A 25,593-nucleotide genomic window follows, 5' to 3' on the forward strand; every position below is an offset into this window, starting at 1 on the left:
GAAGCATAAAAAAAACCCCATACTGTACGATTAAAAGCATAATTTAGAACACACGCACGCACGCACGCACGCGCGCACGCACGCCAGCAGGTGACACCACTCACCTGGTCCGGACCCATCTGCATTCTTCCCATCATGCCCATGTTCATCTGTCCCATGTGACCTGCGTTCACACTGTTCATCATCATGGTGCCGTACGGAGCAGCGGAGCCCTGCTGAGTAAACGCCTGCTGTGGGTACGAACTACACACAAACACACAAACACTTTAACTACACAAACACACAAACATCACTTTAACTACACAAACACATCACTTTAACTACACAAACACACAAACACTTTAACTACACAAACACACAAACACTAACTACACAAACACACAAACACTTTAACTACACAAACACACAAACACTTTAACTACACAAACACACTTTAACTACACTAACACACAAACACTAACTACATAAACATCACTTTAACTACACAAACACACAACACTAACTACACAAACACACAAACATCACTTTAACTACACAAACACACAAACACTAACTACACATAAACACACAAACACTTTAACTAATAAACACACAAACATCACTTTAACTAATAATAAACACACAAACACACAAACATCACTTTAACTACACAAACACATCACTTTAACTACATAAACACTTTAACTAATAAACATCACTTTAACTACACAACACACAAACATCACTTTAACTACACAACACACAAACACTTTAACTACACAAACACATCACTTTATCTACACAAACATCACTTTAACTACACAAACACACAAACACTAACTACACAAACATTACTTCAACTACACAAACACTTTAACTACATAAACATCACTTTAACTACACAAACACACAAACACACAAACACTAACTACACAAACACATTACTTCAACTACACAAACATCACTTTAACTACACAAACACTTTAACTACACAAACACTAACTACACAAACACATCACTTCAACTACACTAACACACAAACACACAAACACTTTAACTACACTAACACACAAACACACAAACACTTTAACTACACAAACACACAAACACTTTAACTACACAAACACATCACGCTGATCCGCTTACTGTGAATTTGCTTTTCTCTGAACAGTCAATCACATGGCGCATGTTTATGTTTATGTTTATGTTCAGATCATCAGCATGACTAATGTGATCTCTGGGATTTTAACTGTATCATGATTTTTGGTTGTTATTGGACTTTTACTGATTTCTAGTTTGGTTAAATGGACAGAAAACTCCATATCAAATACTCCTGAACTTAATTACAAAAATAAAAAAAAGGGAAATAAGTATAATAATTATATTAATAAATATTAAGGAAAATAAAAGACGCATTCAAACTGAAACAAAAAGTAACAGTCCAAATAAATAAAGTATTTCAGCAACTACTTTAGTTTCTTCTGATAAAACTACAGGAATAAAACAGATCTATTTTAGAGTCTCAGTGTGCAGTTTGTGTTTTAGTACTGATTTACTGTCCTCTAAAATAATAACACACACACACACACACACACACACACACACACACACTATTGTCTAAATAACTGTACCTAAAGTAAATACACCCTCAGTGATAACAGCTGTATGTGATGTAAACATGTAAATCCACATGTTCTTTTCATCATGTTCATGTTCTTGTCTGCTTTTCAGAACAATACAAATGTGTGTATCTTCTATTAGAGCAGTTTCAATCTGGTGCTTTGAGACGATTCTCTCATACTGACCACTGGATTTTCTTCATGGACCTCATGCTAAAGAGTCTCTGAGGATTTGAGAATTAAAATTGTTGATCTCCACTAAGATGTCGAGGCTGTAAGAAGATCAGTATCACCCTGAAACTGAGTTACAGTACAGTGTTCAGGGTCATACAGAGGTTCTCCAAGTTGGGTTCCACTCAGAACAGACCTCACCAGGGTGCAGAAGCTGCTTCAAAAAACCGACGCATGAGTGCTGCAGCGTTGCAGCAGAAGCAGAAGATCCACTTGTCAGTGCTCAGAACATACGCCACACACCGCAACGTCGGTTTGCAGACCGTCGTCCCAGAAGGAGCCTCTTCTGAAGCTGCTCATTAGAAAACCCACAAACAGTTTGCTGAAGACGACCTGATCAAGAGCATGAATTATGGAACCATGCCCTGTGGTCTGATGAGAAGAAGATAAACTTGTTTGGCTCAGATGGTGTCCAGCATGTGTGGTGATGCCCTGGTGAGAAGAACCAAGAAAATTGTGTCTTGCCTACAGTTATGCATGGTGGTGGTATCATCATGGTCTGGGGCTGCATGAGTGCTGCTGGTACTGTGGAGCTGCGGTTTATTGAGGGAAACATGGATCCAACACGTACTGTGAGATTCTGAAGCAGAACAATTATGCTCCTCCTTCAGAAACTGAGCCGAACAGCAGTTTTTTAACATGATAACGACCCCAAACACACCACCAAGATGACAACTGCCTTGCTGAAGCTGAAGGTGTGATGAAAGTATGTCTCCAGACCTGAACCTTATTGAACACGTGGGAATCCTCAAGCAGAAAGTGGAGAAGCTCCATGTGTGTAACATCCAGCAGCTCTGTGATGTCATTATGGGGGCGTGGAAGAGGATCCCAGCAACAACCTGTGCAGCTCTGATCTGAGCTCAAATCAGTATGGATTTTTGACAATAGTCCCATTAATCTACTATCTGAGTTAATAGATCAGCAAAACCGATATATCGTTCGACCTACAGTTATTACCAGATGTGCAGTTTTTCAGAACGATGTATGAGGTGACACACGTGATGTTAAAAGACTAGAGATCATAAGGAATGTGATGTTGAAGATGTTTCACCTGTTGCGTGTCATTCCTCCCTGAGGCCAGCCCTTCATGTCGGGACTCTGGTACATGGGGCCGCCCTGGGGGTGCTGTTGCATCATGGGATTCTGTGGAGGCCCCATGCGGCCTGGCATCATGGCGCTGGGTGGGCTTGGACCTCCGGCGGGGGCAAAAGACGGGTCACCCTGCTGACCCATTCCTGCAGAGGGGGAGAAAGCTTCATGTTTAAAATCTCTCTATATACAAATCTATATACACCCAAATCGTTTGATCTTTTAAACCCAGCTCATAAAAGAGCAGTTTTGTGAAACTTAAAAGAAACATCTGGTGCTCTTCTGTATTAACTTATTACTAAACCCTGCCCGCATCCGTTCCTCACCATAGTTTCCTCCGTAGCTAAACTGCTGCCCTCCCGGCTGGCCCATCCCCGGGCCCCCCATGCCCTCCATTACCGTGGGGGCTGTGACATTGGGGGGAGGACTGAAACCTCCACCTGCTGCCTGCTGCTGCATCAACATCATCATCCTGTGCCTCCTCATCTGCATCTCTCGGTTACGCTGAGCCATCATCTGAGCGTTCAGGAAACCCGGCTAACATGGAGAGACAAAGACCAGGGTCTGAGGATCCTGAAGGATTTAGAAGTAGTTAGAGTGGACAGATCTTGGTGTGTGTACCTGCCCTCCCATTCCTGGCTGCATGCCTGGCCTCATGCCTCCACCTCCACCAGGGTTCTCCATCTTCATCCCCATCCCCTGCCGAGCCTGGCTCATAAACTGAGGACAGACGTTCAGTTTCAGGGCTTTACAGAAATGCAGTGTGTGTGTGTGTGTGTGTGTGTGTGTGTGTTTGTGAGTGTTACCTGCTGTCCTTGTAGCCTTTGCTGCAGCTGCATGCGTGTAGGTTTGGTGGCGCTCATCATCCTGGGTCTCATCATAGCGGCGCGAGGATGCCCCATGCCCCCCATGGGCCCCATGCCGCCCATCCCGGGGTAGTTACCTTGCTGCCCCATCTGGTTGAGCATGGGGCTGTAGGGTGTAGAAGGAGGAGCACCCTGCATGGGATTGGCACCGTAACCGGCAGGCATGGGCATGGATGTGGGTCCAGGGTAACTCTGGGGGTACATGGGCTTCTGCTCCATCACTATGGACGGGTCCTGAGTGGGGAATGGGTCGGACTGCAGATCTCCACCCTGACCCTACAGCAGAAACACAAGGAGAACACAAAGGGCCTTGATGGTTAATGATGTGGAATTCTGGATCGTGATTGGCCAGAAGGTGTTGGTTGATGTTCCATAACAGAAGCTAGGATAGTTTCTGGACAGAAGCATGGACACACACACCTGGCTGATGATGTCAGGGATTCCCAGGGCACGGTCGATCTCCTCCAGAGCCAGAACGTCAGTGTTGTTGAGCAGAGAGTCGAGCTGATCTAACAGAGCTCTCTCATCACTCTGACCCTCAGAGGTCGAGGGAGGAATCAACAACTCGTCCAGGGCGTTCCCAAACTGACGCCTACACACACACACACACACACACACACACAGTGTAAATTCCATGCATGCATAATATTTCTTTTATTTAAATCAGGTTCTGCTAAATATTAATGATATAAAATATTAACCTGTAACATAAATAGAGCTGTGAGATACTAAATAAAGATTATAGAATCGCGTCGTGTGGGAACGTGCGAGACTTTAACGAGAACATGAGAATTTATTTTGCTACTCTGATTTGTTCTTTTGTTAAAAAAAAAAAAAACGTGCATGGTTTGAGAGATAATTTGAAGAAGTTTTGCTCTTATATATAAAACATTAAATTCTTGCTATAAGAGATATCTTGACGTATCTTCTCTGGATGGTGTTTATAAATTTTTTTTGAACTTACTATGTGTGTGTTTAATGTGTAAAAAACGTGTCCACATCAGGTACAATGTAGGTCACTCAGCAGTAGGGGGGTGTGATATTGACAAAAAAAAATATCTCCATATATTTTTTGTGGATTTTATAACAATAATTAGACGATTTAGATGTGTTGGTACCTTAAGGACCATGGACAGCTGCCTCGTAAATGTCTGTCACACGTAAATCTTTTCCAGTACGTTTAAATAGAGTTTTACCTTTTATGGGCATTTTGTACCTTTATAAAGGCATTTTTCTCCCTAAAACTGTGCATCATCTTTTAAATCTTACATTTAATCAGTCCATTAGAATAATAGACATTTTGGCTGTTACCAAGCAAAACAGTATCAACAAAATTCATCTTGCAATACAGAGGAAACCGAAGCCGCATCTGTAGTGACATTTAAACATTTTTACACACTGTTTAGTGCAAATTATTTAACCTGTACAGATGCATAAATAACGTTTTCAGATGGGATCAGAGACTCATATCCCCATTCACCAGACCAAAAAACTTCCAGAATGCACAGATCCGGCAATTAAAACCGTCCGTGTGGAAACACAGCAAAATTTTTGTTTGGTGTCCTGATGATTTACGTGATTTAAAACACCACAATTACTTTAAAACATTTACGAGAATATTTAGTCTTCATGTTGAGATTGGTTTCACTTATAATAAACATACATTTGCATAAAGCATCAATATTTGTCCTGAGTATTAAACACTTAAAGGTTTTAATTTAAGGTACATGTAGAACAGATTAATGTGTGATTAAATATTTTAATTGATTGATAGCCCTAATATATAAATATATAAAACCCAGTCATCAGTGTTACACAGGTCAGGTGACTCTAAGTGTCGGCCTCAACCCCGGATAAATGTGGAGGGTTTTGTTATGAATGACATCCAGCATAAAACGTGCCAAATCAAATATGCAGATCAGAATTTCATAGCGGATCGGTCGAGGCCCGGGTGAGATGTGCAGACCTGCAGTAACTACAGGGGATCAGTCACACCATGAAGTTATCGGAAAGAGTAGTGGAAGCCAGGCTGAGAGAAGAGGTGACCATCTGTGAGCAGCAGTAGAGTAGAGAAGTATGTGAGGGTGGTGCAGGACATGTATGAGGACAGTGTGACAGCAGTGAAGTGTGCAGTAGGAACGACAGACTGGTTCAAGGTGGAGGTTGAACTGCATCAAGGATCGGCTCTGAGCCCTTTCCTGTTTGCAGTGGTGATGGACAGGTTGAAGGACGAGGTCAGACAGGAGTCTCCATGGACTATGATGTTTGTGGATGATATTGTGATTTGTGGTGAGAGTAGGGAGCAGGTGGAGAAGATCCTGGAGAGGTGGAGGTACGTGCTGGAGAGAAGGGGAATGAAAGTCAGTAGGAGTAAGACAGAGTACATGTGTGTGAATGAGAGGGAGGGCAGTGGAGGGGTGCGGTTGCAGGGAGAAGGGGTGGAGAAGGTGGAGGAGTTCAGGTACCTGGGGTCAACAGTGTAAAGTAATGGAGAGTGTGTTAGAGAAGTGAAGAAAAGAGTGCAGGCAGGGTGGAGTGGGTGGAGAAGAGTGATAGCAGGAGTGATTAGTGATAGAAGAGTATCTGTGAGAGTAAAAGGGAAAGTTTATAGGACTGTGGTGAGACCTGAGATGTTGTATGGATTAGAGACAGTGGCATTGAGTAAAAGACAGGAGGTGGAGCTGGAGGTAGCAGAGCTGAAGATGTTGAGATGTTTGTTGGGAATGACGACGATGGACAGGATTAGAAATGAGTTTATTAGAGGGACAGTGCATGTAGGACGTTTTAGAGACAAGGTGAGGGAGGTGAGATTGAGATGGTTTGGACATGTGCAGAGGAGGGACATGGGGTATATCAGTAGGAGAATGCTGAGGATGGAGACACCAGGAAGGAGAAAAAGAGGAAGAACAAGGAGGAGGTTTATGGATGTGGTGAGGGAAGACATGCAGGTAGTTGGTGTGAAAGAGGCAGATGTAGAGGACAGGGGTGGGGGGTGGAGACGGATGGATGGATGGATGGATGGATGGATGGATGGATGGATGGATGGATGGATGGATGGATGGATAGATTTTTCACACTGCACGTACAGGAGCATTTTCTTACCAAAACATTTCCTGTAATAAATAGAATGTAAATTATATTTGATTTGTCTCCTCATTTTTTTTTTTTTTGCATCCAAAAAAACGATCCGATCCGTATCTTAAAGAACCTAATGCGATCCGAACCGTAAGTTTTGTGATCTGTTGCACCAGTAATAAATATAAATTGATATGTTCACGCCGACTCAGTAGTGTATTTTTGTGATCATGGTGTACAGAAGGATAAATGACCTGTTGTCCATCCCCATCATGTTCTCTGTCCAGGATGGTGACTGACTGTCTGGACACGTCTGCTGGCTGAACGGCCCCATGGTCATGCTCATATCACCGGGGCCTGTAGAGTAAAACACACACACACACACACACACACACACACACACACACACACACACACACACACACACACACACACACACACACACACTGATTTTATGTCTGAATGCATAAATAATTGGATGAGGACTTATATTATATCCCTTCATACCCATATCCATGAGCTGTTGCTGCAGCATGGACCTGGAACCTGGAACACTGTTGGACCTGTTCACCATGGATCCTCCCATCATACCCTTGGAGCTGTAGGTGTCGACAGAAGGACGCATCATGGAGGGGCTCCCGGTGGACCGCGGCATTCCCCAGTCTCCGGACGAACCCATGGGCGAGCGCTCCGGCATTCCCATTCCTCTGCTCATTAAACCTGAAGGATATTGAAATGTGCACCAATGTTCATATATCGTCAAGATTCATTAATAGGAAGAAAGCAGATTCCAGAATTTACCATCATCAGAGAATGAATGAGGTTTGTTCCCTCCATCAGGAACTGCTCCTGCCTCTCCCTGCTCTGGGAACTCTGCTCCAGAGCCCCTCAGACCTCCGAGGATGGTGTCCAGCTACACGAAGAGAAAACAGAGCTTTATTAGGAATAATATCTTTAGAAGAGATATTTATCGTATCGTTCAGAAGTTCACCTCGTCAGGAGGCTCGGACTTGATTTTGCCCTCAGTGTTCTCCTGCGTTCCTCTGCTGAGTGGAGCACCGTTGTTTCCCACAGTGATGCCTTTTCCTTCCAGATCTTCAGGCTTTGGTTTGATGTCGCTGGTCTCCTTGGAATTAGAGTCATCCTTGTTGTTGAGGAGGTAGTGGAGCAGGGCGTTGGTTTTCTTCTCCTTAGGACTGTGTTGCTCCTGCTTGGGTTCTGACGTTCCCGAGGCTCCTCCTGGTCCTGCATTGGTGCCTCCTGGTTCTCCTCCAGTGGCCGCTGCATCCTGGCCCAGAATGGCCTTACCTGTCGCCTCGGCCGTGATTTTTGCAACTTCGTCGGGTGTGTTTCCATTCTGGAGCAGCTTGTGCAGGATCTTGTGCTTTTTCTGTAGCGACGCTGTGTAGTGAGAAGAACTCAGAGCTTCAGACGATGTACCTCCTGCTGTTCCCAGAACCTGGCTCTGATTGGTGGATGAAGAGACGCCAGTGGAAGACGGACTCGTCACGCACCCCGGTTCTTTGCCCTCCATAGTAGCTACTGTTGGAGGTCCATTTCCAACCCCGAGTCCCAGCTCCTCGGTGGGAGAGGTGAGGAGCTGGAGCAACTTCTTGTGCCCCTTACCATCTGGAATCTTCCGTGGAGGTTCTGATGGAGCATTTCCGGCTTCACTGGTTGCTTCCACAGATTCTTTGCTGCATCCACCAGGAGCCTGGCTGTCTGGTCGATCTGCACTGCTGCTCTCTGCATGGTGTGTGTGACTGTGATGATGGTGGTGATGGTGGTGCAAGGGGTGATGCTGATCTCCAGGTCCATGACTGTAGGCTCCTGCTGGGCTTTTGGATTCTCCGTGTCCTGGTTTGCAGGGTTGAGAAGAGGAGGACGAGGCGTGGACACTTGGAGAGCCGTCAGGTTTGTGTGTTGTAGAAGGGGACGTCAGAGTGGATTGCAGAGACACACCTACACCCTCACTGATAGCCTGAAGAGCATTGAGAGAACTGCTAGAATACGTGGTTCCACCACCACCACCACCACCTCCACCTGCCGCAACACTGCCCAGACCCATGGGAGAATGCATGCCTGTAAACAAGACGTTGTAGCTGAAACTTCTATATAAACGTTAGAAACATCAGCAATCTGGTTTTGACAGCTATGTTATGTTCAGTTACCTCCTGGAGAGAACTGGTTGGACACCATTTTCGGACTTCCCCTGTTGCGTGGAGACATGAGAAGACCCTGCTGAGGTCCGTTTAGGCCCGGACTGCCTTGAGACGGGCTGTTCATGCCTCCGAGGCCGTAGCCTCCTGATGCCTGAAAGAGAGGCTGCTGATGCTGATGCTGCATCCCAGCCCCGGGGTGATTCATCGAACTCATCTGAGCCATAGGATTCATTTGATTCATTTGGCTCATTGGATTCATTTGACCCATTTGATTCATCTGCATCATTCGATTGCCCATTCCGCCCCCGTACATGGCCCCTCCGCCTCCCATGTGCCCTATATGCCCCATGTCCTTCATCCCATAACCCCGATTCATACCCATCCCCCCCATCCCCCCCATCCCCATGCCTCCACTAGGCCCCATGTTCATTTGGCTGTTGGGGTTAGTGCCCCCCATGCCCTGCTGCCTCATGCCACCCTGCATCATGCCGCCATTTGGGTTGCTGCGGCAGATGTTGGGCTCCCTGAGGAAATAAAGCGAGGAATTCCTGTAAATGTCCAGAAGTACTGAATCATTAAAATGTACTAAATTAAATAAATATGAATATTAATTATAACTTTAATTATATCATTAATAATTATGAATGATAATTAAATAGTGAAGAGTTGCCAGGTGTGTTAAAACGAACAGCACGTTGTTCCAGTGATTGGCCTCTAGAGGCCGCTCTTTGCATGACAGTAGACCTTCTCAGCCGCAGAATGGAGAAGCAGAATTTTTGCTGACAGTTCCAGCAATTAACTATCAGTGCAGATTAATCGGCTGACCTCCAGTGGATACAGGTGTGTGTGTGTGTGTGTGTGTGTGTGTGTGTGTGTGTGTGTGTAGGTAGAACTGAGGCACCTCTGTAACAGGTGAGTAGATATGAAGCCCTGCGGCTCGTTAGTCATTGGGTTGCGGTACAGCTTGCTTTTGGTTTGCGCTGTGACCGGAGTTCCGTCTGATAACGAGAACCTGTACACTGGGGTCTCTGCATGACCATGAAGAAAGGCTGAGAAGAAGGAGAAAAAAAAAAACGAGTAAATACCTAAAGATTCACACAAAAACAGAAAAACACTTTTACGTCTCTGTGAAATGCCTTAAAATTTGAAGTATTATTTTTAGGTGTTGACTCTAAAACAGGAAGTCAGAACTGTGAAACGTACGTGACCGTGAGTTTCAAGGCCGTTAAGTTCCAGATTCAAGAACGCATTTCAATAGACAAAGAAATCTTCTGATTCTGAAGAGACTCCTGATTTTTTTTTCAGTACACCGTACTGACCTTCATGATAATGGCGTTTATTTGACCAGGGCTGTCCGTCACTATGCTGTAAAAACATCTGGATACAGCGCCTGAGCAGATCCTCCCAACCCGGACGCATGGAGGTACGCAGGGAATTCTGGTCTATCTGAATCAGCTTACCTGTTTACACACACACACACACACACACACACACACACACCTTATTATTAATACATAACAGACTTATTTATTCATATAATTCACCATTTATTCAAATTACATCAAATGCAAATAAAGTTCATGATGATTCAATGATTCAAATGACTCAAAAGATTCAAATGACAAATGATTCAAATGCATAATGATTTGAAATGTAAATATTTCAGTAAATGTTCTGACCCGATGGATCGTGTCTGGTGTTGAAGCTCTCCGTTCTCTCCAACGTGGTTACACGCCGTGCCACGCAGATCATACACGACTGCAGGTCTGAAAACACACACACACACACACACACACACACACACACACACACACACACACACCCCCCATGATAAATATTGTATGTTACAGTAAAATTGTAGATGAGTGCAGTTAACGATGTAACTCTAACAGCACGCCCCTAAATGCTTTATTCCTCTTATAGCTGTGTAATGTTCTGGAACTGGATGGAAAGGGTCAGTACCTGTTCTCGCAGGTGTTCTAGCAGCTATAAACACTCCGTACCTTCTCCCTCCTCCATCATGGCTTTGGGCTGCGTGAGGGCGAAACATTGCATGGTCTCGTAGCGAGGCGTCCCGGGGTTTTCCTCGACCGGACCCGAACTGAACTTCACCAGCATGCGGCAGTTAAAAGTGTGGCTCTTCTGCCGAGGAGCTTCTCCTCCCCACGCCATGCTGTTCACTGAGAAACCAGAGAGAACGAGGCGAGATGGATCAGAAACGTTCATCAAGTCACAGGTCAAAACGCTTACAGAAGCATATCCATCTCTAAAACGTGTATGGACAAGATGGAGAGAGGAACAGAGGGACAGAAAGAAAGACAGACAGGGTAAAAAGAAGACGACGATTGAAGGTTGAATAGAGAGACAGAAACAGGAATGAATGGAGGTAAAACTGCCTGTCCATCCATCTGTACACATTTTTTAAGATGGACAATTCCCATATTAGACATAAGTGTGTGTGTGTGTGTGTGTGTGTGTGCGTCTCTAACTGTTATTCCTGGGCAGGTTCTTGTGAAAGTCATCTCGGTCGTCATCGTGCAGGATGTTGTAGACACTGGTGTTGATCAGCTCCTCCTGCGTGTACTGCAGGTACTGAGTGACGTTATCAGACACGAACACGATGCTCCCTTCTCTGTTCACCACAAACAGGAAGCCGTCCAGCGCCTGAGGAACCGCAAGGAACTCAGTCTGACTGTATGCTCACAATACGCTCAAGGATTTAGTGTGTGTTTTGCTAAGAGGAAGTTTCTCTCACCTGGAGTAACAGAGGTCCGAGGTGGTCCTTATCGATGACCCCCTGACCTGTGGAGGACACGTCGGCCTTCTGGACATCGTCATCGTTTGACGAGGCTTTTCCTGTTCCAACACACACACACCTGGTTATAGTGTATATGAAAGCTGCAGTGCCTGATCTGTTCACTGTTTAGTTGCCTTTTTTTCCCCTCATTTTGCCTTAAATGGAGTTTTGTAGGCGTGGCTAAAGGTGACAACAAACACACACACACACACACACACACACGTTAATCCTGCGTACCTATAGCGTACTACTGCACCCTTTATATCTATGAAGAGTCTTTTGAATTTATACAGCTTTATGAAAACAGTCAAGCTCGAGAGGGCGTGTCATGGGTGGAGCTAAAGACTATTTTACGTAATTATCGTCTGCATCATCGCTAGAAATAAAACAGGAACCAAAACTTTAACTGGCTAACAATCAGATCCCGAGGTACACATCTGATCCCACTTCTTTAGAGACATTCTTCTTGAGGGAGCTCTGTGCAGCACTGTGATAACTTCCATCCCAGAATGAAGCACGGTGGTGGGTGCCCTGGTTGCTGTATGCAAGAGAAATGCCCATATAAGGAATTCCACCCATCATGATGTAATAAAGAGCCTTAGAATGCATAAAATTTAATAGACTCAAGTTTATAGATGAATGTTCATCCAATTCCACACAAATACAGGTAGTTATGATGTTATGATGGAGAGTCTGATGATCTGTGATGGAGATCGTCAATGAACAAAATCATTATCTTCTGTTTCACCAACAACTGGAATAAAATTAAATAGTAAACATAATACATTATTCTTCTGTATAAGTCCAGTAGAGGGCAGTACAGACTGTTGCGCTGTGCGTGCGTGCGTGTGTGTGCGAGTGAATGAGGCAGAGGTTGAGACGAGACGAGACGAGGCGAGACAGTAGAGCAGGTAGACACGTCTTCTGGTAAGTCAGTATCCGGGAGGTTTTGAAGGAAGTGCAAGAGGGATGATTTCACCTGATGAGATCCCTGGAGGTGTGAGCGCAGAGCTTGAGGGTGGAGCGAAAAGGGATGAGAGGACGAGACCGGAGAAACAAAGGAGAGAGGAAAAGAAATAGGAAAAAAAAAAAATGCTGTGCTGCAAAATGCTGTGAAAATAGGTGTGGTTTCTCAACGTTTGCAAAGAGGCGGAGCTTACAGATAGACTCGTTTGTTTATTTATTTAAATTAGGAAGAAAACATTTTTAATAATTGTGTTTATTTACTGCAACAGATGAACGAATTAACACGAGACTGCGGCGTTTAAACAGGCGAGAGAGACAGAGATGACGAAACTCTGTGCTTGTAATTTACAGTCATTCTGTTCAGAGACAATTTCAATATTCTTCTTATAATTATTATTATAAGTATAAATACATAAGCTTGACATTTGACCAACCAATAAGCGGCCCTATTTTTAGCCCCGCCCACACCCCCCTGATCAGTCCGCATGGTACAGAAATCGCTTCCATGAGATGTATGTAATAAGATTGTAATTTGTTTCTAAAAACCGGTAACCTGTAAAAAGGTGCAGAGAGAAAGAGAGAGAGAGAGAGAGAGAGAGAGAGAGAGAGAGGAGGAGAAACTCATTATTCACATCCTGTAACCATGGCAACCGCCTGCATAAAGTCCGAGGCAGCTGTACGTCTCTTGTTGAGCCTCTCCACATGGTTTGGCTTCTCAATCTCTCTTCCTCCTCCTCTTTCTCACCCTGATCATCTCTCTCACTCGATCATTACTATCATCATCTTCAGATGAACATCCTGGTCCTACAGTATGTCATGCTGAGTAAGCAACCACAGAAATAAATAAAAGAATAAAAACCTATTTAGAAACCCTGGCATTAACAGACCCTTACAGTCACTAAAGGTCGACCGAGACATCAGTTTTGCCAATTAATTGGCACTAATAGATGATTGCTGGAACTATCGGCATCAATCCATACAGATAGTTTTTCCGGTCTGCTGTCATTACAAGAGCGGCCTCTAGAGGCGAATCACTGACCATGTAAGTCTTCATGCTGCACGGAGAGTGCTGTATTATATTTAATGTTTATAATTGATTTATTATATAGCTTTATTTATGAATTAATAGAGTTATTTATTTCCATGAACATTTTCATGATATTTTATTTTAAAAACTATTGGTTGAATAATTTATTCGACAGGTACGATCCGAGCCAGCTATCAGTATCGGTCAGATCATCATGCTCTCGGACCAGATACCTGGAATATCCATGTATGTTGCCAGAGATGCTGCAGATACGACAGGAGAAGAAACCAGGCACTAATTACAGTGAACTGAAGAAGCGTCGCACCACAAACGTCGCAGACGTACACAAGAAATGAGCACATGCTTAAACACTGGAAACAACCGTAAAACTAACATCCATCTCACACACACACACACACACACACACACACACACACACACACACGATGCCAAGACATTATAATTATCATGCCATCAGTAGTGTAATGAACAGTCCACTCCTGCACCTGTGCACACACTTCCCCTGCTGTGTGTTCTGGCTCCAGAGCTCGATGGGTTAGGTTTGTGTGTGTGTGTGTGTGTGTGTGTGTGTGTGTGTGTGTACCCCAGCACGTGTCCCAAAGTGTATACCCCAAAACAACACAGCGTATACCCAAACATGTGTCCCAGAGTGTATATCCTCAACAACTAAACTTAAGCGTATACCCCAGCACGTGATCCCCAGAGTGTATATCCCTAGCATGCGTCACAGAGTGTATACCCCCAGCACGTGAGCCCCAGAGTCTATACCCCCAGCATGTGACCCCCAGCATGTGACCCCCAGTGTGTATATCCCTAGCATGCGTCACAGAGTGTATAACCCCAGCACGTGACCCCCAGTGTGTATATACCTAGCATGCGTCACAGAGTGTATACCCCAGCACGTGAGCCCCAGAGTGTATACCACCAGCATGTGACCCCCAGCATGTGACCCCCAGTGTATATATCCCTAGCATGCGTCACAGAGTGTATACCACCAGCACGTGAGCCCCAGAGTGTATACCCCCAGCACGTGAGCCTCAGAGTGTATACCCCCAGCACGTGTCAGAGTGTATACCCCCAGCACGTGAGCCCGAGAGTGTATACCCCCAGCATGTGTCACAGAGTGTATACCCCCAGCACGTGAGCCCGAGAGTGTATACCCCCAGCACGTGAGCCCCAGAGTGTATACACCCAGCACGTGAGCCCCAGAGTGTATACACCCAGCACGTGAGCCCCAGAGTGTATACCCCAGCACGTGAGCCCCAGAGTGTATACCCCCAGCAAGTGAGCCCCAGAGTGTATACCCCCCAGCACGTGACCCACGAGAGTGTATACCCCCCAGCACGTGAGCCCCAGAGTGTATACCCCCAGCATGTGACCCCCCAGAGATTATACCCCCATAAAGATACCACCAGGACCCACCTTGCTCTTTGATCTGCCGGATCTGCCGCACAGTCTCCTTCAGAATGGCGCATTTGTCCGGTTTGACGTTGAAGCTGTCGATGTCGCTGAGGTTAGCCGAGATGAGCTCCGCTAGCTCCTCTATGTATTTACTCTCCTGCTCTCGCCGCCGCTTCTCACACCTGCAGGGGGCGCAAAAGAGCAGCATTAATCCTCATCACACAACTGGGTTTAACCACTAGTCTGCTTTAGGAGCTTTGCTTTTGGTCGTACCCGAGACCGGGCGTATCGCAGGTGGACAGACTACGCTTACGATCGGGGCACAGAGGCTCCATGGAGTTTTCCCCCACTCCACTCATCTTCTAAACATATCAGCACCTACAGAGAGGGAAGGAGAGAAGTAGGATTCTGATTGGTCGGAGTCGTGCAGCTCGTTTTAACACGTATTTGTTGTAATTAACAGATGGAAGGAGTCTCCAGTGTCAGTGACATGTTCAGGATGCAGGAGAGATGCTAAGTGTAACTAAAAATGGTTAAAAGAAAAAAAAGAGATGACTCATCATGACAGACACACACCTCACCTCTTTAGCAGTGTTTTAATGATTCTCCTGCTTTGTCCAGCTTCACATCCTGAAACACACACAAGAAGAAAATAGAGTTTAGGACAAACACACTCTGATGAAAAGACCCCTGATGAAGGTTGATCAAGTGTGATGGTATTGATGGTGAAAGGTGGTGATGAAGGTGTGTATGATGGAGGAAGAGCACAACTTTGTGATAAGTAACACTGCAGCATCTTCCTCGAAGTGCGAGTGTGTGTGTGTGTGTGTGTGTGTGTGTGTGTGTGTGTGTGTGTGTGTGTGAGAGGGGATCGCTTGTTTAGAGAGAAGATGAACATGAATGAGGACAGTGAAGAGGAGGAGAAAAAAAAAAAACACAGCAGCAGCAGAGTCTCTCATGACTAATGATGTTTGTGTGCCTGAGATCCATTAGGCAGATGTTTACACACTTCAAGCACAGCTGTCTCACTCAGTGGGGGGTTATGAACCGAAGACGTGAGGAGAGGGACACAGGGTAGACACAGACAGAGGTAGACAGACAGACTCGTTATGTGAAACACAGAAGGAAAGTTGCAGGTGTCTGTGAGATTTTGTGCGTCTTTGTGTGTGTGTGTGTGTGTGTGTGTGTGTGTGTGTGTGTGTGTGTGTGTGTGTTCGTAAGTAGCACTTAATCCACACATGACCAGGGCAAGTAATCAACTCAAGAGAACCTGATAGACTAAAACAAACAAGAAACAACCTGTACTGAGAGAGAGAGAGAGAGAGAGAGAGAGAGAGAGAGAGAGAGAGAGAGAGAGAGAGAGAGAGAGAGAGATGAACACAGACAGATAAAAAAAAAAAACGGTAGGAGAAGAGAGACAAAAAGACAGGACAGAGAGTGGCAGAGAAACAGACAGATGCAGACAGAGAGAAAAATAAACACAGATAGGCAGACAGACAGATGCAGACAGGCAGACAAAGAGGCAGACAAAGACAGAATGAAAGAGAGACAGACGAAGGCAGTGAGGCAGGCAGAGAAAGAGGGAGGCAGAGAGGCAGACAGAGAGGCAGACCGAGACGCAGACAGAGAAGTGGAGTGTTGTGTTTGAGAGTTGTACAGTGCGAGTTCCTGGAATCAGTGATTATAGTAACGAGCTGATCAACATTTAGTCGTTGATCATGTGAGGGACGGAGTCACAGTTATGTTCCCACAAAAATGCGACTAGTCGCTCAGGTCAAACGCAGCTCAACTCTTCATAGATCATCTACAGATAGTGAAAAAATTTACTATGGCTTCATCACTTTTCCTCATTCTATCACTCCATCCTTCTATCGCTCCATCATTCCGTCAATCTGACTGAAAATATGATGAAAGATTTAAATAAAAATTTCCAGAGATAAACGTGTGTGTTTGAGGGTTCACAAGAGGGTCAGACACACACACACACACACACACACACACACAGCGTGGGTTTCAGTCTGTCTGCTCCTCTTACCACTTTTATTATTTTGAGTGCGTGTGGGTGGCTCGGCTGAGTCAGTGTGTGTGTGTGTGTGTTTGCTATACACCATTCAGTCAGTCAATACCTCTTAGACGGCACGTCAGTGTCCTAACCTCTGTTTACTAAACACACACACACACACACACACACACACACGCACGCACGCACGCACGCACAGCATTCCACTTTAGCTGCAGCATTCTTTGAGTTTTTCCACTTTGCTGTGATGCAAACAGGCTCTGAGTCAAATCTATTTATAATAATTTGATGTTTGTATAATAATAATAATAATAATAATAATAATAATAATATTAATAATAATAATAATAATAATAATAATAATAATAATAGCTCAAGAACAAGTAAATGAAAGTCTCATCATAAATGTTTATGAAAAACAAAGGCCACACTTCACTGAGACTGACAGGTACAGAGGCCACACCCCCTTCACTAATACTGACAGCTACAAAGGCCACACCCCCATCAGTGAATTCAGTTCGACTACTACAACTTTCACATCTCCACTTTTCATTTCTTCATCACTCCATCATCCTTTCATCATCCATCCCCTTCTAATCCTCTACTTCTCCGTTTAATCACTCCATCCTCCTTCTCTCAGCATCTGTACTCTCATCAACCTCCCTACTTCTCTTTCTCCCTCTCCCTCACTCCATTCCTCTTTAATTCGTCTTCTCAGCACTTATCCTCTCAACTTCAGTTCCTCTACCTTTTCACCATTCCCTCCCTCCATCCAATTATTTTTACATTCTTCCTCCAGTTCTCCACCCTTCTCCTTTCCATCCTCTACCTCTCCATCTTCTTATTTCTCTTATCTACATTCTCCTCTCTAACCTTCACTCCCACTCTCGTCAACCTTCCATCTTTCTCTTCCCCATCCTCGGATTCCTCTATTCCTTCTCTCTTCCTTTCTTTCTCTCTATAATTCTATCTTTCTATGTTTACCCTCTCACTACTTCCTCCTCAACCTTTTGCCTCCTTCTATAACTCCATCCTTTTTCTCTCCATCTTCCCACTCTATTTCTCCCTCTCCTTTAATCTTCCCTCCATCTATCCTCTCAACTTCACCTTCTCTTCCTTTTCACTCCTCCTTTCCTCCATTTATTTATTCTTTCCTTTTGATTGTTCCACCTCCTCTTCCCTCCATTTCTCCTCTCTGCATTCCACCGCCCTCCCTCTCCTCTGCTCTTCATCTTCACCCTTTCTCCGTTCCCTTTTCCTCAGTTACACACCTTTTCATTTCTCTGCCCTCCATCTCTTCATCTCTCCATCATCATTTGAGGAGAAAGACAATTTCACAGCGAACTGACAGAAAGAGAAATAATCCGTGTTCCCTTCACGGCTACACCTCCTCCTTCCACTCTCTTTTTCTTCCTCTAGCTATCAGTTTATCCTCTTTTGCACCTCTCGGACGCAAGACGGAGGAATAAAGAAACAGTAAAGAAAAGAAAACGCCTAATGACGCCGGTTCATTTGTTCATTTATTATTTGTGTTTATTTGTAATAAAAATAGTGATTATATCCGCGTGGTTATTTTTCTCCGTCGCAATTTTTACACCCCCCCCACCCACCCCCCACCCCGTTCTATCTGACGGTTGCCGTGCCAACCGGTGCATCATCAGAGGATGTGGAGGAGGAGGAAGAGGAGCCCACCTTGTGACAGCTCAGAGAGATGCAGCGATCCTCCACTCATCCAAACACACAGACACACACACACACACACACACACACACACACACACAGACACACACACACAGACACACAGACACACAGACACACAGACACACACTCTCAGCTCTAAAGGGAGAGAGAGAGAGAAATGAAGAGATGTGCTTTTCTGTTTGACACTGAAATCTTATTATTACATTCCAGCCGAACAGCCAATGGTATTAATCAGCACGCTAATGACGGCACGGGAAACAGAATTAGCATATGCTAACGAGGAACGGGAGGCGTGTCAAACGTCTTGGCATCGTCCTGATTGTTTCCATAGTAACGGCGTGTCACAAACAAAAGGAGTCTCCGGTGTCAGAAATCAATTTCCTCTTTCTATCCTTCTTATAAAAAAAACCCTCAAACACTATATGGTCCAAAAGTTTGTGGACACCCAAACATTAGGTTGCTATGTGCCTCTTTATGAACATCTCATTCCACATTTGCTCGTGTATTTTTAGAAGATTCGTGGAGATTCATTCAGCCACAAGAATGTGTGATTGTAACGTCATGTAGTGATGTTGGTGAGAAGGTGAGGAGGCCTGGGGTGGAGTCAGGGTTCACATTCATCCCAAAGATGTTCAATAGAGTTCAAATAGAAGATCCTTCACATCTTATAACCCATGGGAAGCAGATCTTTATGATAGAACAGGTTTGGGTCTCCAGTTCATGTTAAAGCCAAGATGTCATTAAAGCAGAGACAGAGAGGAGATGCTGGAGTGAAGACGCTGGAGAGGAGATGTTAAAGCAGAGACTAAACGATGATGTTAAAGCAGAGACAGAGAGAAGATGCTGGAGTAGAGATGGAGAGGAGATGCTGGGGAGGAGATAAAGAGGAGACTTTAAAGCAGAGATGGAGAGGAGATGCTGGAGTGGAGAAAGAGGAGACACTGGAGAGGAGATGTTAAAGCAGAGACAGAGAGGAGATGCTGGAGAGGAGACAGAGAGGAGACGCTGGAGAGGAGACAGAGGAGACGCTGGAGAGGAGACGAGAGGAAACAGTGGAGAGAAGATGGAGAGAAGACGCTGGAGAGGAGGCGCTAAAGAGGAGATGCTGAAGAAAAGATGTTAAAGCAGAGACATGGAGGAGGATGCTGGAGAGGAGATGTTGGAACAGACTCAAGAGTCTGAAGGAAAAAAGCAGTGATGTTGAGCAGCTTGCTGGGTGACGTCTCAGTCACTTCCTGCTCACATCACAAATCAACTCTAAAGTTTAAACAGAAACAAACAAGATCCGGACCTCGACCCAGAAACCTCAAATATACAGAGAAAGAGATTGAAAGAGACACAGAGAGAGAGAGGGAGAGAGAGAGAGAGGGGGAGAGAGAGACTACCAGAGGGATGGAGTGAGACAGAGAGAGAAACCCGGGCAGTGTTCCAGCGATCCTCCTCCCTCACTCACTCTATCACACAATCTCAGATCTCGAACTTGTGCCAAACGTTCCAGTGCCATTTTGAGACAGAAGAGAGGTCGACTGATGGTTTGCGTTTCGGGAGGCTTTAGTTTTGTTCCGCACCTTTGGCACTGGTCAGACGATTCTGCATGTGGAATCAGCGCTGGAGTTTGTCCACAAGAAAAATAATAGCTAATTAGCTAAGCGAATAATCACACGAGAAACACGGAACACACTTGTTGTCATTCGTGCTGTTGCTTTACAACTTAGCAGAGAAAAGCTACACAAGTTCATTAGTAATGATGGCAGCAGGTGTAAACGCTGCTTCTTTATATATTTACACTTAGAGATCTTCCGGTTTTCCTGTGTGGATGTAGAGTCTACTAACTCACCTTAACTCACCCACCCACACTCACCTTAACTCACCCACCCACACTCACCTTAACTCACCCACCCACACTCACCTTAACTCACCCACCCACCCACCCACATTCACCTTAACTCACCCACCCACCCACCCACATTCACCTTAACTCACCAACCCACATTCACCTTAACTCACCCACCCACCCACCCACCTACATTCCCTCAACTCACCAACCCACTTTCACCTTAACTCGCCAACCCACACTCACCTTAACTCAACACCCAACCACCCACACTCACCCACCCACACGCACTCCACCCACCAACACTCACCTTAACTCACCAACCAACACTCACCCACCCACACGCACTAACCTTAACTCCTCCACCCACACTCACCTTAACTCACCCACCCACCCACCCACATTCACCTTAACTCACCAACCCACATTCACCTTAACTCACCAACCCACACTCACCTTAACTCACCCACCCACCCACCCACCCACATTCACCTTAACTCACCAACCCACACTCACCTTAACTCACCCACCCACCCACCCACATTCACCTTAACTCAACACCCAACCACCCACATTCACCTTAACTCAGCAACCCACATTCACCTTAACTCACCAACCCACACTCACCTTAACCCACCCACCCACCCACATTCACCTTAACTCAACCCACATTCACCTTAACTCACCCACCCACCCACATTCACCTTAACTCACCCACCCACCCACCCACCCACATTCACCTTAACTCACCAACCCACACTCACCTTAACTCACCCACCCACCCACCCACCTACATTCCCTCAACTCACCAACCCACATTCACCTTAACTCACCAACCCACACTCACCTTAACTCAACACCCAACCACCCACACTCACCCACACTCACCCACACTCACCTTAACTCACCAACCAACACTCACCCACCCACACGCACTCACCTTAACTCCTCCACCCACACTCACCTTAACTCACCCACCCACCCACCCACATTCACCTTAACTCACCAACCCACATTCACCTTAACTCACCAACCCACACTCACCTTAACTCACCCACCCACCCACCCACATTCACCTTAACTCACCAACCCACACTCACCTTAACTCACCCACCCACCCACATTCACCTTAACTCACCCACCCACCCACCCACATTCACCTTAACTCACCCACCCACCCACATTCACCTTAACTCACCAACCCACTCACCTTAACTCACCAACCCACACTCACCTTAACCCACCCACCCACTCACCTTAACTCAACACCCAACCACCCACACTCACCCACCCACACGCACCCACCCACCAACACTCACCTTAACTCACCAACCCACACTCACCCACCCACCCACACTCACCTTAACTCCTCCACCCACACTCACCTTCACTCACCCACCAACCCACACTCACCTTAACTCACCCACCCTCACCCACAATAAATCACCCACCCACCCACACCCACAATAACTCACCAACCCACACTCACCTTAACTCACCCACCCACACCCACAATAACTCACCCACCCAGCCACACTCACCTTAACTCACCCACCCAGCCACACTCACCTTAACTCACCCACCCACGCCACCTTAAACACTCACCTTAACTCACCCACCCACCCTCACCAACCCACTCACTCACCCACCACACTCACCTTAACTCACCAACCCACACTCACCTTAACTCACCCACCACCCACACTCACCAACCCACACTCACTCACCCACCCACACTCACCTTAACTCAACCACCCACCCACACTCACCTTAATTTACCTTAACTAACCAACCCACTCACCCACCCACACTCACCAACCCACACTCACCTTAACACACCCACAATAACTCACCCACCACACTCACCTTAACTCACCCACAATAACTCACCCACCCACAACCACAATAACTCACCCACTTACACTCACCCTTCAACTCACCCACCACACTCACCTTCACTCACCCACCCACACTCACCTTCACTCACCCACCACACTCACCTTCACTCACCAACCCACACTCACCTTAACTCACCCACCCACACCCACCTTAACTCACCCACCCACCAACACTCACCAACCCACACTCACCCACCCACACTCACTCACCTTAACTCAACCACCCACCCACACTCACCTTAATTTACCTTAACTAACCAACCCACACTCACCCACCCACACTCACCAACCCACACTCACCTTAACACACCCACAATAACTCACCCACCCACACTTACCTTAACTCACCCACAATAACTCACCCACCCACAACCACAATAACTCACCCACTTACACTCACCCTTCAACTCACCCACCCACACTCACCTTAACTCACCCACCCACACCCACCTTAACTCACCCACCCACACTCACCTTAACTCACCCACCCACACACCCACCCACCCACTCACCAACCCACCCACCCACCCACACTCACCAACCCACCCACCCACACTCACTCACCCTACCCACCCACACTCACTCACCCTAACTCAACCACCCACCCACACTCACCCTTATTCACCTTAACTAACCAACCCACACTCACCCACAATAACCCACCCACCCACTCACCTTAACTCACCCACCCACCCACCCACCCTCACTCACCCTAACTCAACCACCCACCCACACTCACCCTTATTCACCTTAACTAACCCACACTCACCAACCCACACTCACTCACCCACCCACACGCACCCACCCACCCACCCACCCACCAACACTCACCAACCCACACTCACCCACCCACACTCACTCACCTTAACTCAACCACCCACCCACACTCACCTTAATTTACCTTAACTAACCAACCCACACTCACCCACCCACACTCACCAACCCACACCCACAATAACTCACCCACCCACACTCACCTTAACTCCCCACCCACACTCACCTAAACTCCCCACCCACACTCACCTAAACTCCTCCACCCACACTCACCTAAACTCCCCACCCACACTCACCCACCCATACTCACCTTAACTCACCCACAATAACTCACCCACCCATACTCACCTTAACTCACCCACCCACACTCACCTTAACTCACTCACAATAACACACCTTAACTAACCCACCCACACTAACTAAACTTAACTAACCCACACTAACCGTAACACGCCCGTAACTCGCTCCTATTTTAAAGAGACAAACAGTGTGTGAGGTCATGTATACTGCTAACAAGCTACACACACACACACACACACCAAACACCCCCCCACCAACCCACACTCACCCACCCACCCACACTCACCTTAACTCCTCCACCCACACTCACCTTCACTCACCCACCAACCCACACTCACCTTAACTCACCCACCCTCACCCACAATAAATCACCCACCCACCCACACCCACAATAACTCACCAACCCACACTCACCTTAACTCACCCACCCACACCCACAATAACTCACCCACCCAGCCACACTCACCTTAACTCACCCACCCAGCCACACTCACCTTAACTCACCCACCCACGCTCACCTTAAACACTCACCTTAACTCACCCACCCACCCTCACCAACCCACACTCACTCACCCACCCACACTCACCTTAACTCACCAACCCACACTCACCTTAACTCACCCACCCACCCACACTCACCAACCCACACTCACTCACCCACCCACACGCACTCCACCCACCAACACTCACCAACCCACACTCACCCACCCACACTCACCTTAACTCAACCACCCACCCACACTCACCTTAATTTACCTTAACTAACCAACCCACACTCACCCACCCACACTCACCAACCCACACTCACCTTAACACACCCACAATAACTCACCCACCCACACTTACCTTAACTCACCCACAATAACTCACCCACCCACAACCACAATAACTCACCCACTTACACTCACCCTTCAACTCACCCACAATAACTCACCCACCCACACTCACCTTAACTCACCCACCCACACCCACAATAACTCACCCACCCAGCCACACTCACCTTAACTCACCCACCCAGCCACACTCACCTTAACTCACCCACCCACGCCACCTTAAACACTCACCTTAACTCACCCACCCACCCTCACCAACCCACACTCACTCACCCACCCACACTCACCTTAACTCACCAACCCACACTCACCTTAACTCACCCACCCACCCACACTCACCAACCCACACTCACTCACCCACCCACACGCACTCCACCCACCAACACTCACCAACCCACACTCACTCACCCACCCACACTCACCTTAACTCAACCACCCACCCACACTCACCTTAATTTACCTTAACTAACCAACCCACACTCACCCACCCACACTCACCAACCCACACTCACCTTAACACACCCACAATAACTCACCCACCCACACTTACCTTAACTCACCCACAATAACTCACCCACCCACAACCACAATAACTCACCCACTTACACTCACCCTTCAACTCACCCACCCACACTCACCTTCACTCACCCACCCACACTCACCTTCACTCACCAACCCACACTCACCTTCACTCACCCACCCACAACCACCTTAACTCACCCACCCACCAAAACTCACCAACCCACACTCACCCACCCACACTCACTCACCTTAACTCAACCACCCACCCACACTCACCTTAATTTACCTTAACTAACCAACCCACACTCACCCACCCACACTCACCAACCCACACTCACCTTAACACACCCACAATAACTCACCCACCCACTCACCTTAACTCACCCACAATAACTCACCCACCCACAACCACAATAACTCACCCACTTACACTCACCCTTCAACTCACCCACCCACACTCACCTTAACTCACCCACCC

General features: G+C 46.5%; 1 protein-coding gene across 2 annotated transcripts in view; it reads right to left on the reverse strand.

The window, feature by feature from the left end:
• Nucleotides 1-25,593, reverse strand: part of LOC124398962 (nuclear receptor coactivator 3-like) — a 42,029-nt gene that overhangs the window by 2,519 nt on the left and 13,917 nt on the right. The window contains exons 2-21 of one of the 2 annotated variants that reach the window (XM_046869538.1): nucleotides 15,815-15,863; nucleotides 15,507-15,611; nucleotides 15,255-15,415; nucleotides 11,777-11,877; nucleotides 11,511-11,685; nucleotides 11,025-11,201; nucleotides 10,701-10,787; nucleotides 10,341-10,481; nucleotides 9,923-10,070; nucleotides 9,031-9,545; nucleotides 7,851-8,941; nucleotides 7,661-7,772; nucleotides 7,367-7,579; nucleotides 7,114-7,216; nucleotides 4,205-4,376; nucleotides 3,725-4,060; nucleotides 3,540-3,638; nucleotides 3,245-3,455; nucleotides 2,881-3,064; nucleotides 105-243 (exon numbers count right to left, since the gene is read on the reverse strand). In XM_046869538.1, coding sequence (XP_046725494.1) covers nucleotides 105-243; nucleotides 2,881-3,064; nucleotides 3,245-3,455; nucleotides 3,540-3,638; nucleotides 3,725-4,060; nucleotides 4,205-4,376; nucleotides 7,114-7,216; nucleotides 7,367-7,579; nucleotides 7,661-7,772; nucleotides 7,851-8,941; nucleotides 9,031-9,545; nucleotides 9,923-10,070; nucleotides 10,341-10,481; nucleotides 10,701-10,787; nucleotides 11,025-11,201; nucleotides 11,511-11,685; nucleotides 11,777-11,877; nucleotides 15,255-15,415; nucleotides 15,507-15,592 — 4,251 coding nt within the window. In that variant the 5' untranslated portion in view covers nucleotides 15,593-15,611; nucleotides 15,815-15,863. Of the gene's footprint in view, nucleotides 1-104; nucleotides 244-2,880; nucleotides 3,065-3,244; nucleotides 3,456-3,539; nucleotides 3,639-3,724; nucleotides 4,061-4,204; nucleotides 4,377-7,113; nucleotides 7,217-7,366; nucleotides 7,580-7,660; nucleotides 7,773-7,850; nucleotides 8,942-9,030; nucleotides 9,570-9,922; nucleotides 10,071-10,340; nucleotides 10,482-10,700; nucleotides 10,788-11,024; nucleotides 11,202-11,510; nucleotides 11,686-11,776; nucleotides 11,878-15,254; nucleotides 15,416-15,506; nucleotides 15,612-15,814; nucleotides 15,864-25,593 lie in introns of both variants that reach the window. The other variant, XM_046869537.1, reaches the window with a different exon arrangement.

The sequence above is a fragment of the Silurus meridionalis genome, chromosome 16, assembly GCF_014805685.1.
Source record: "Silurus meridionalis isolate SWU-2019-XX chromosome 16, ASM1480568v1, whole genome shotgun sequence".
In the NCBI taxonomy this organism is placed as follows: domain Eukaryota; kingdom Metazoa; phylum Chordata; class Actinopteri; order Siluriformes; family Siluridae; genus Silurus; species Silurus meridionalis.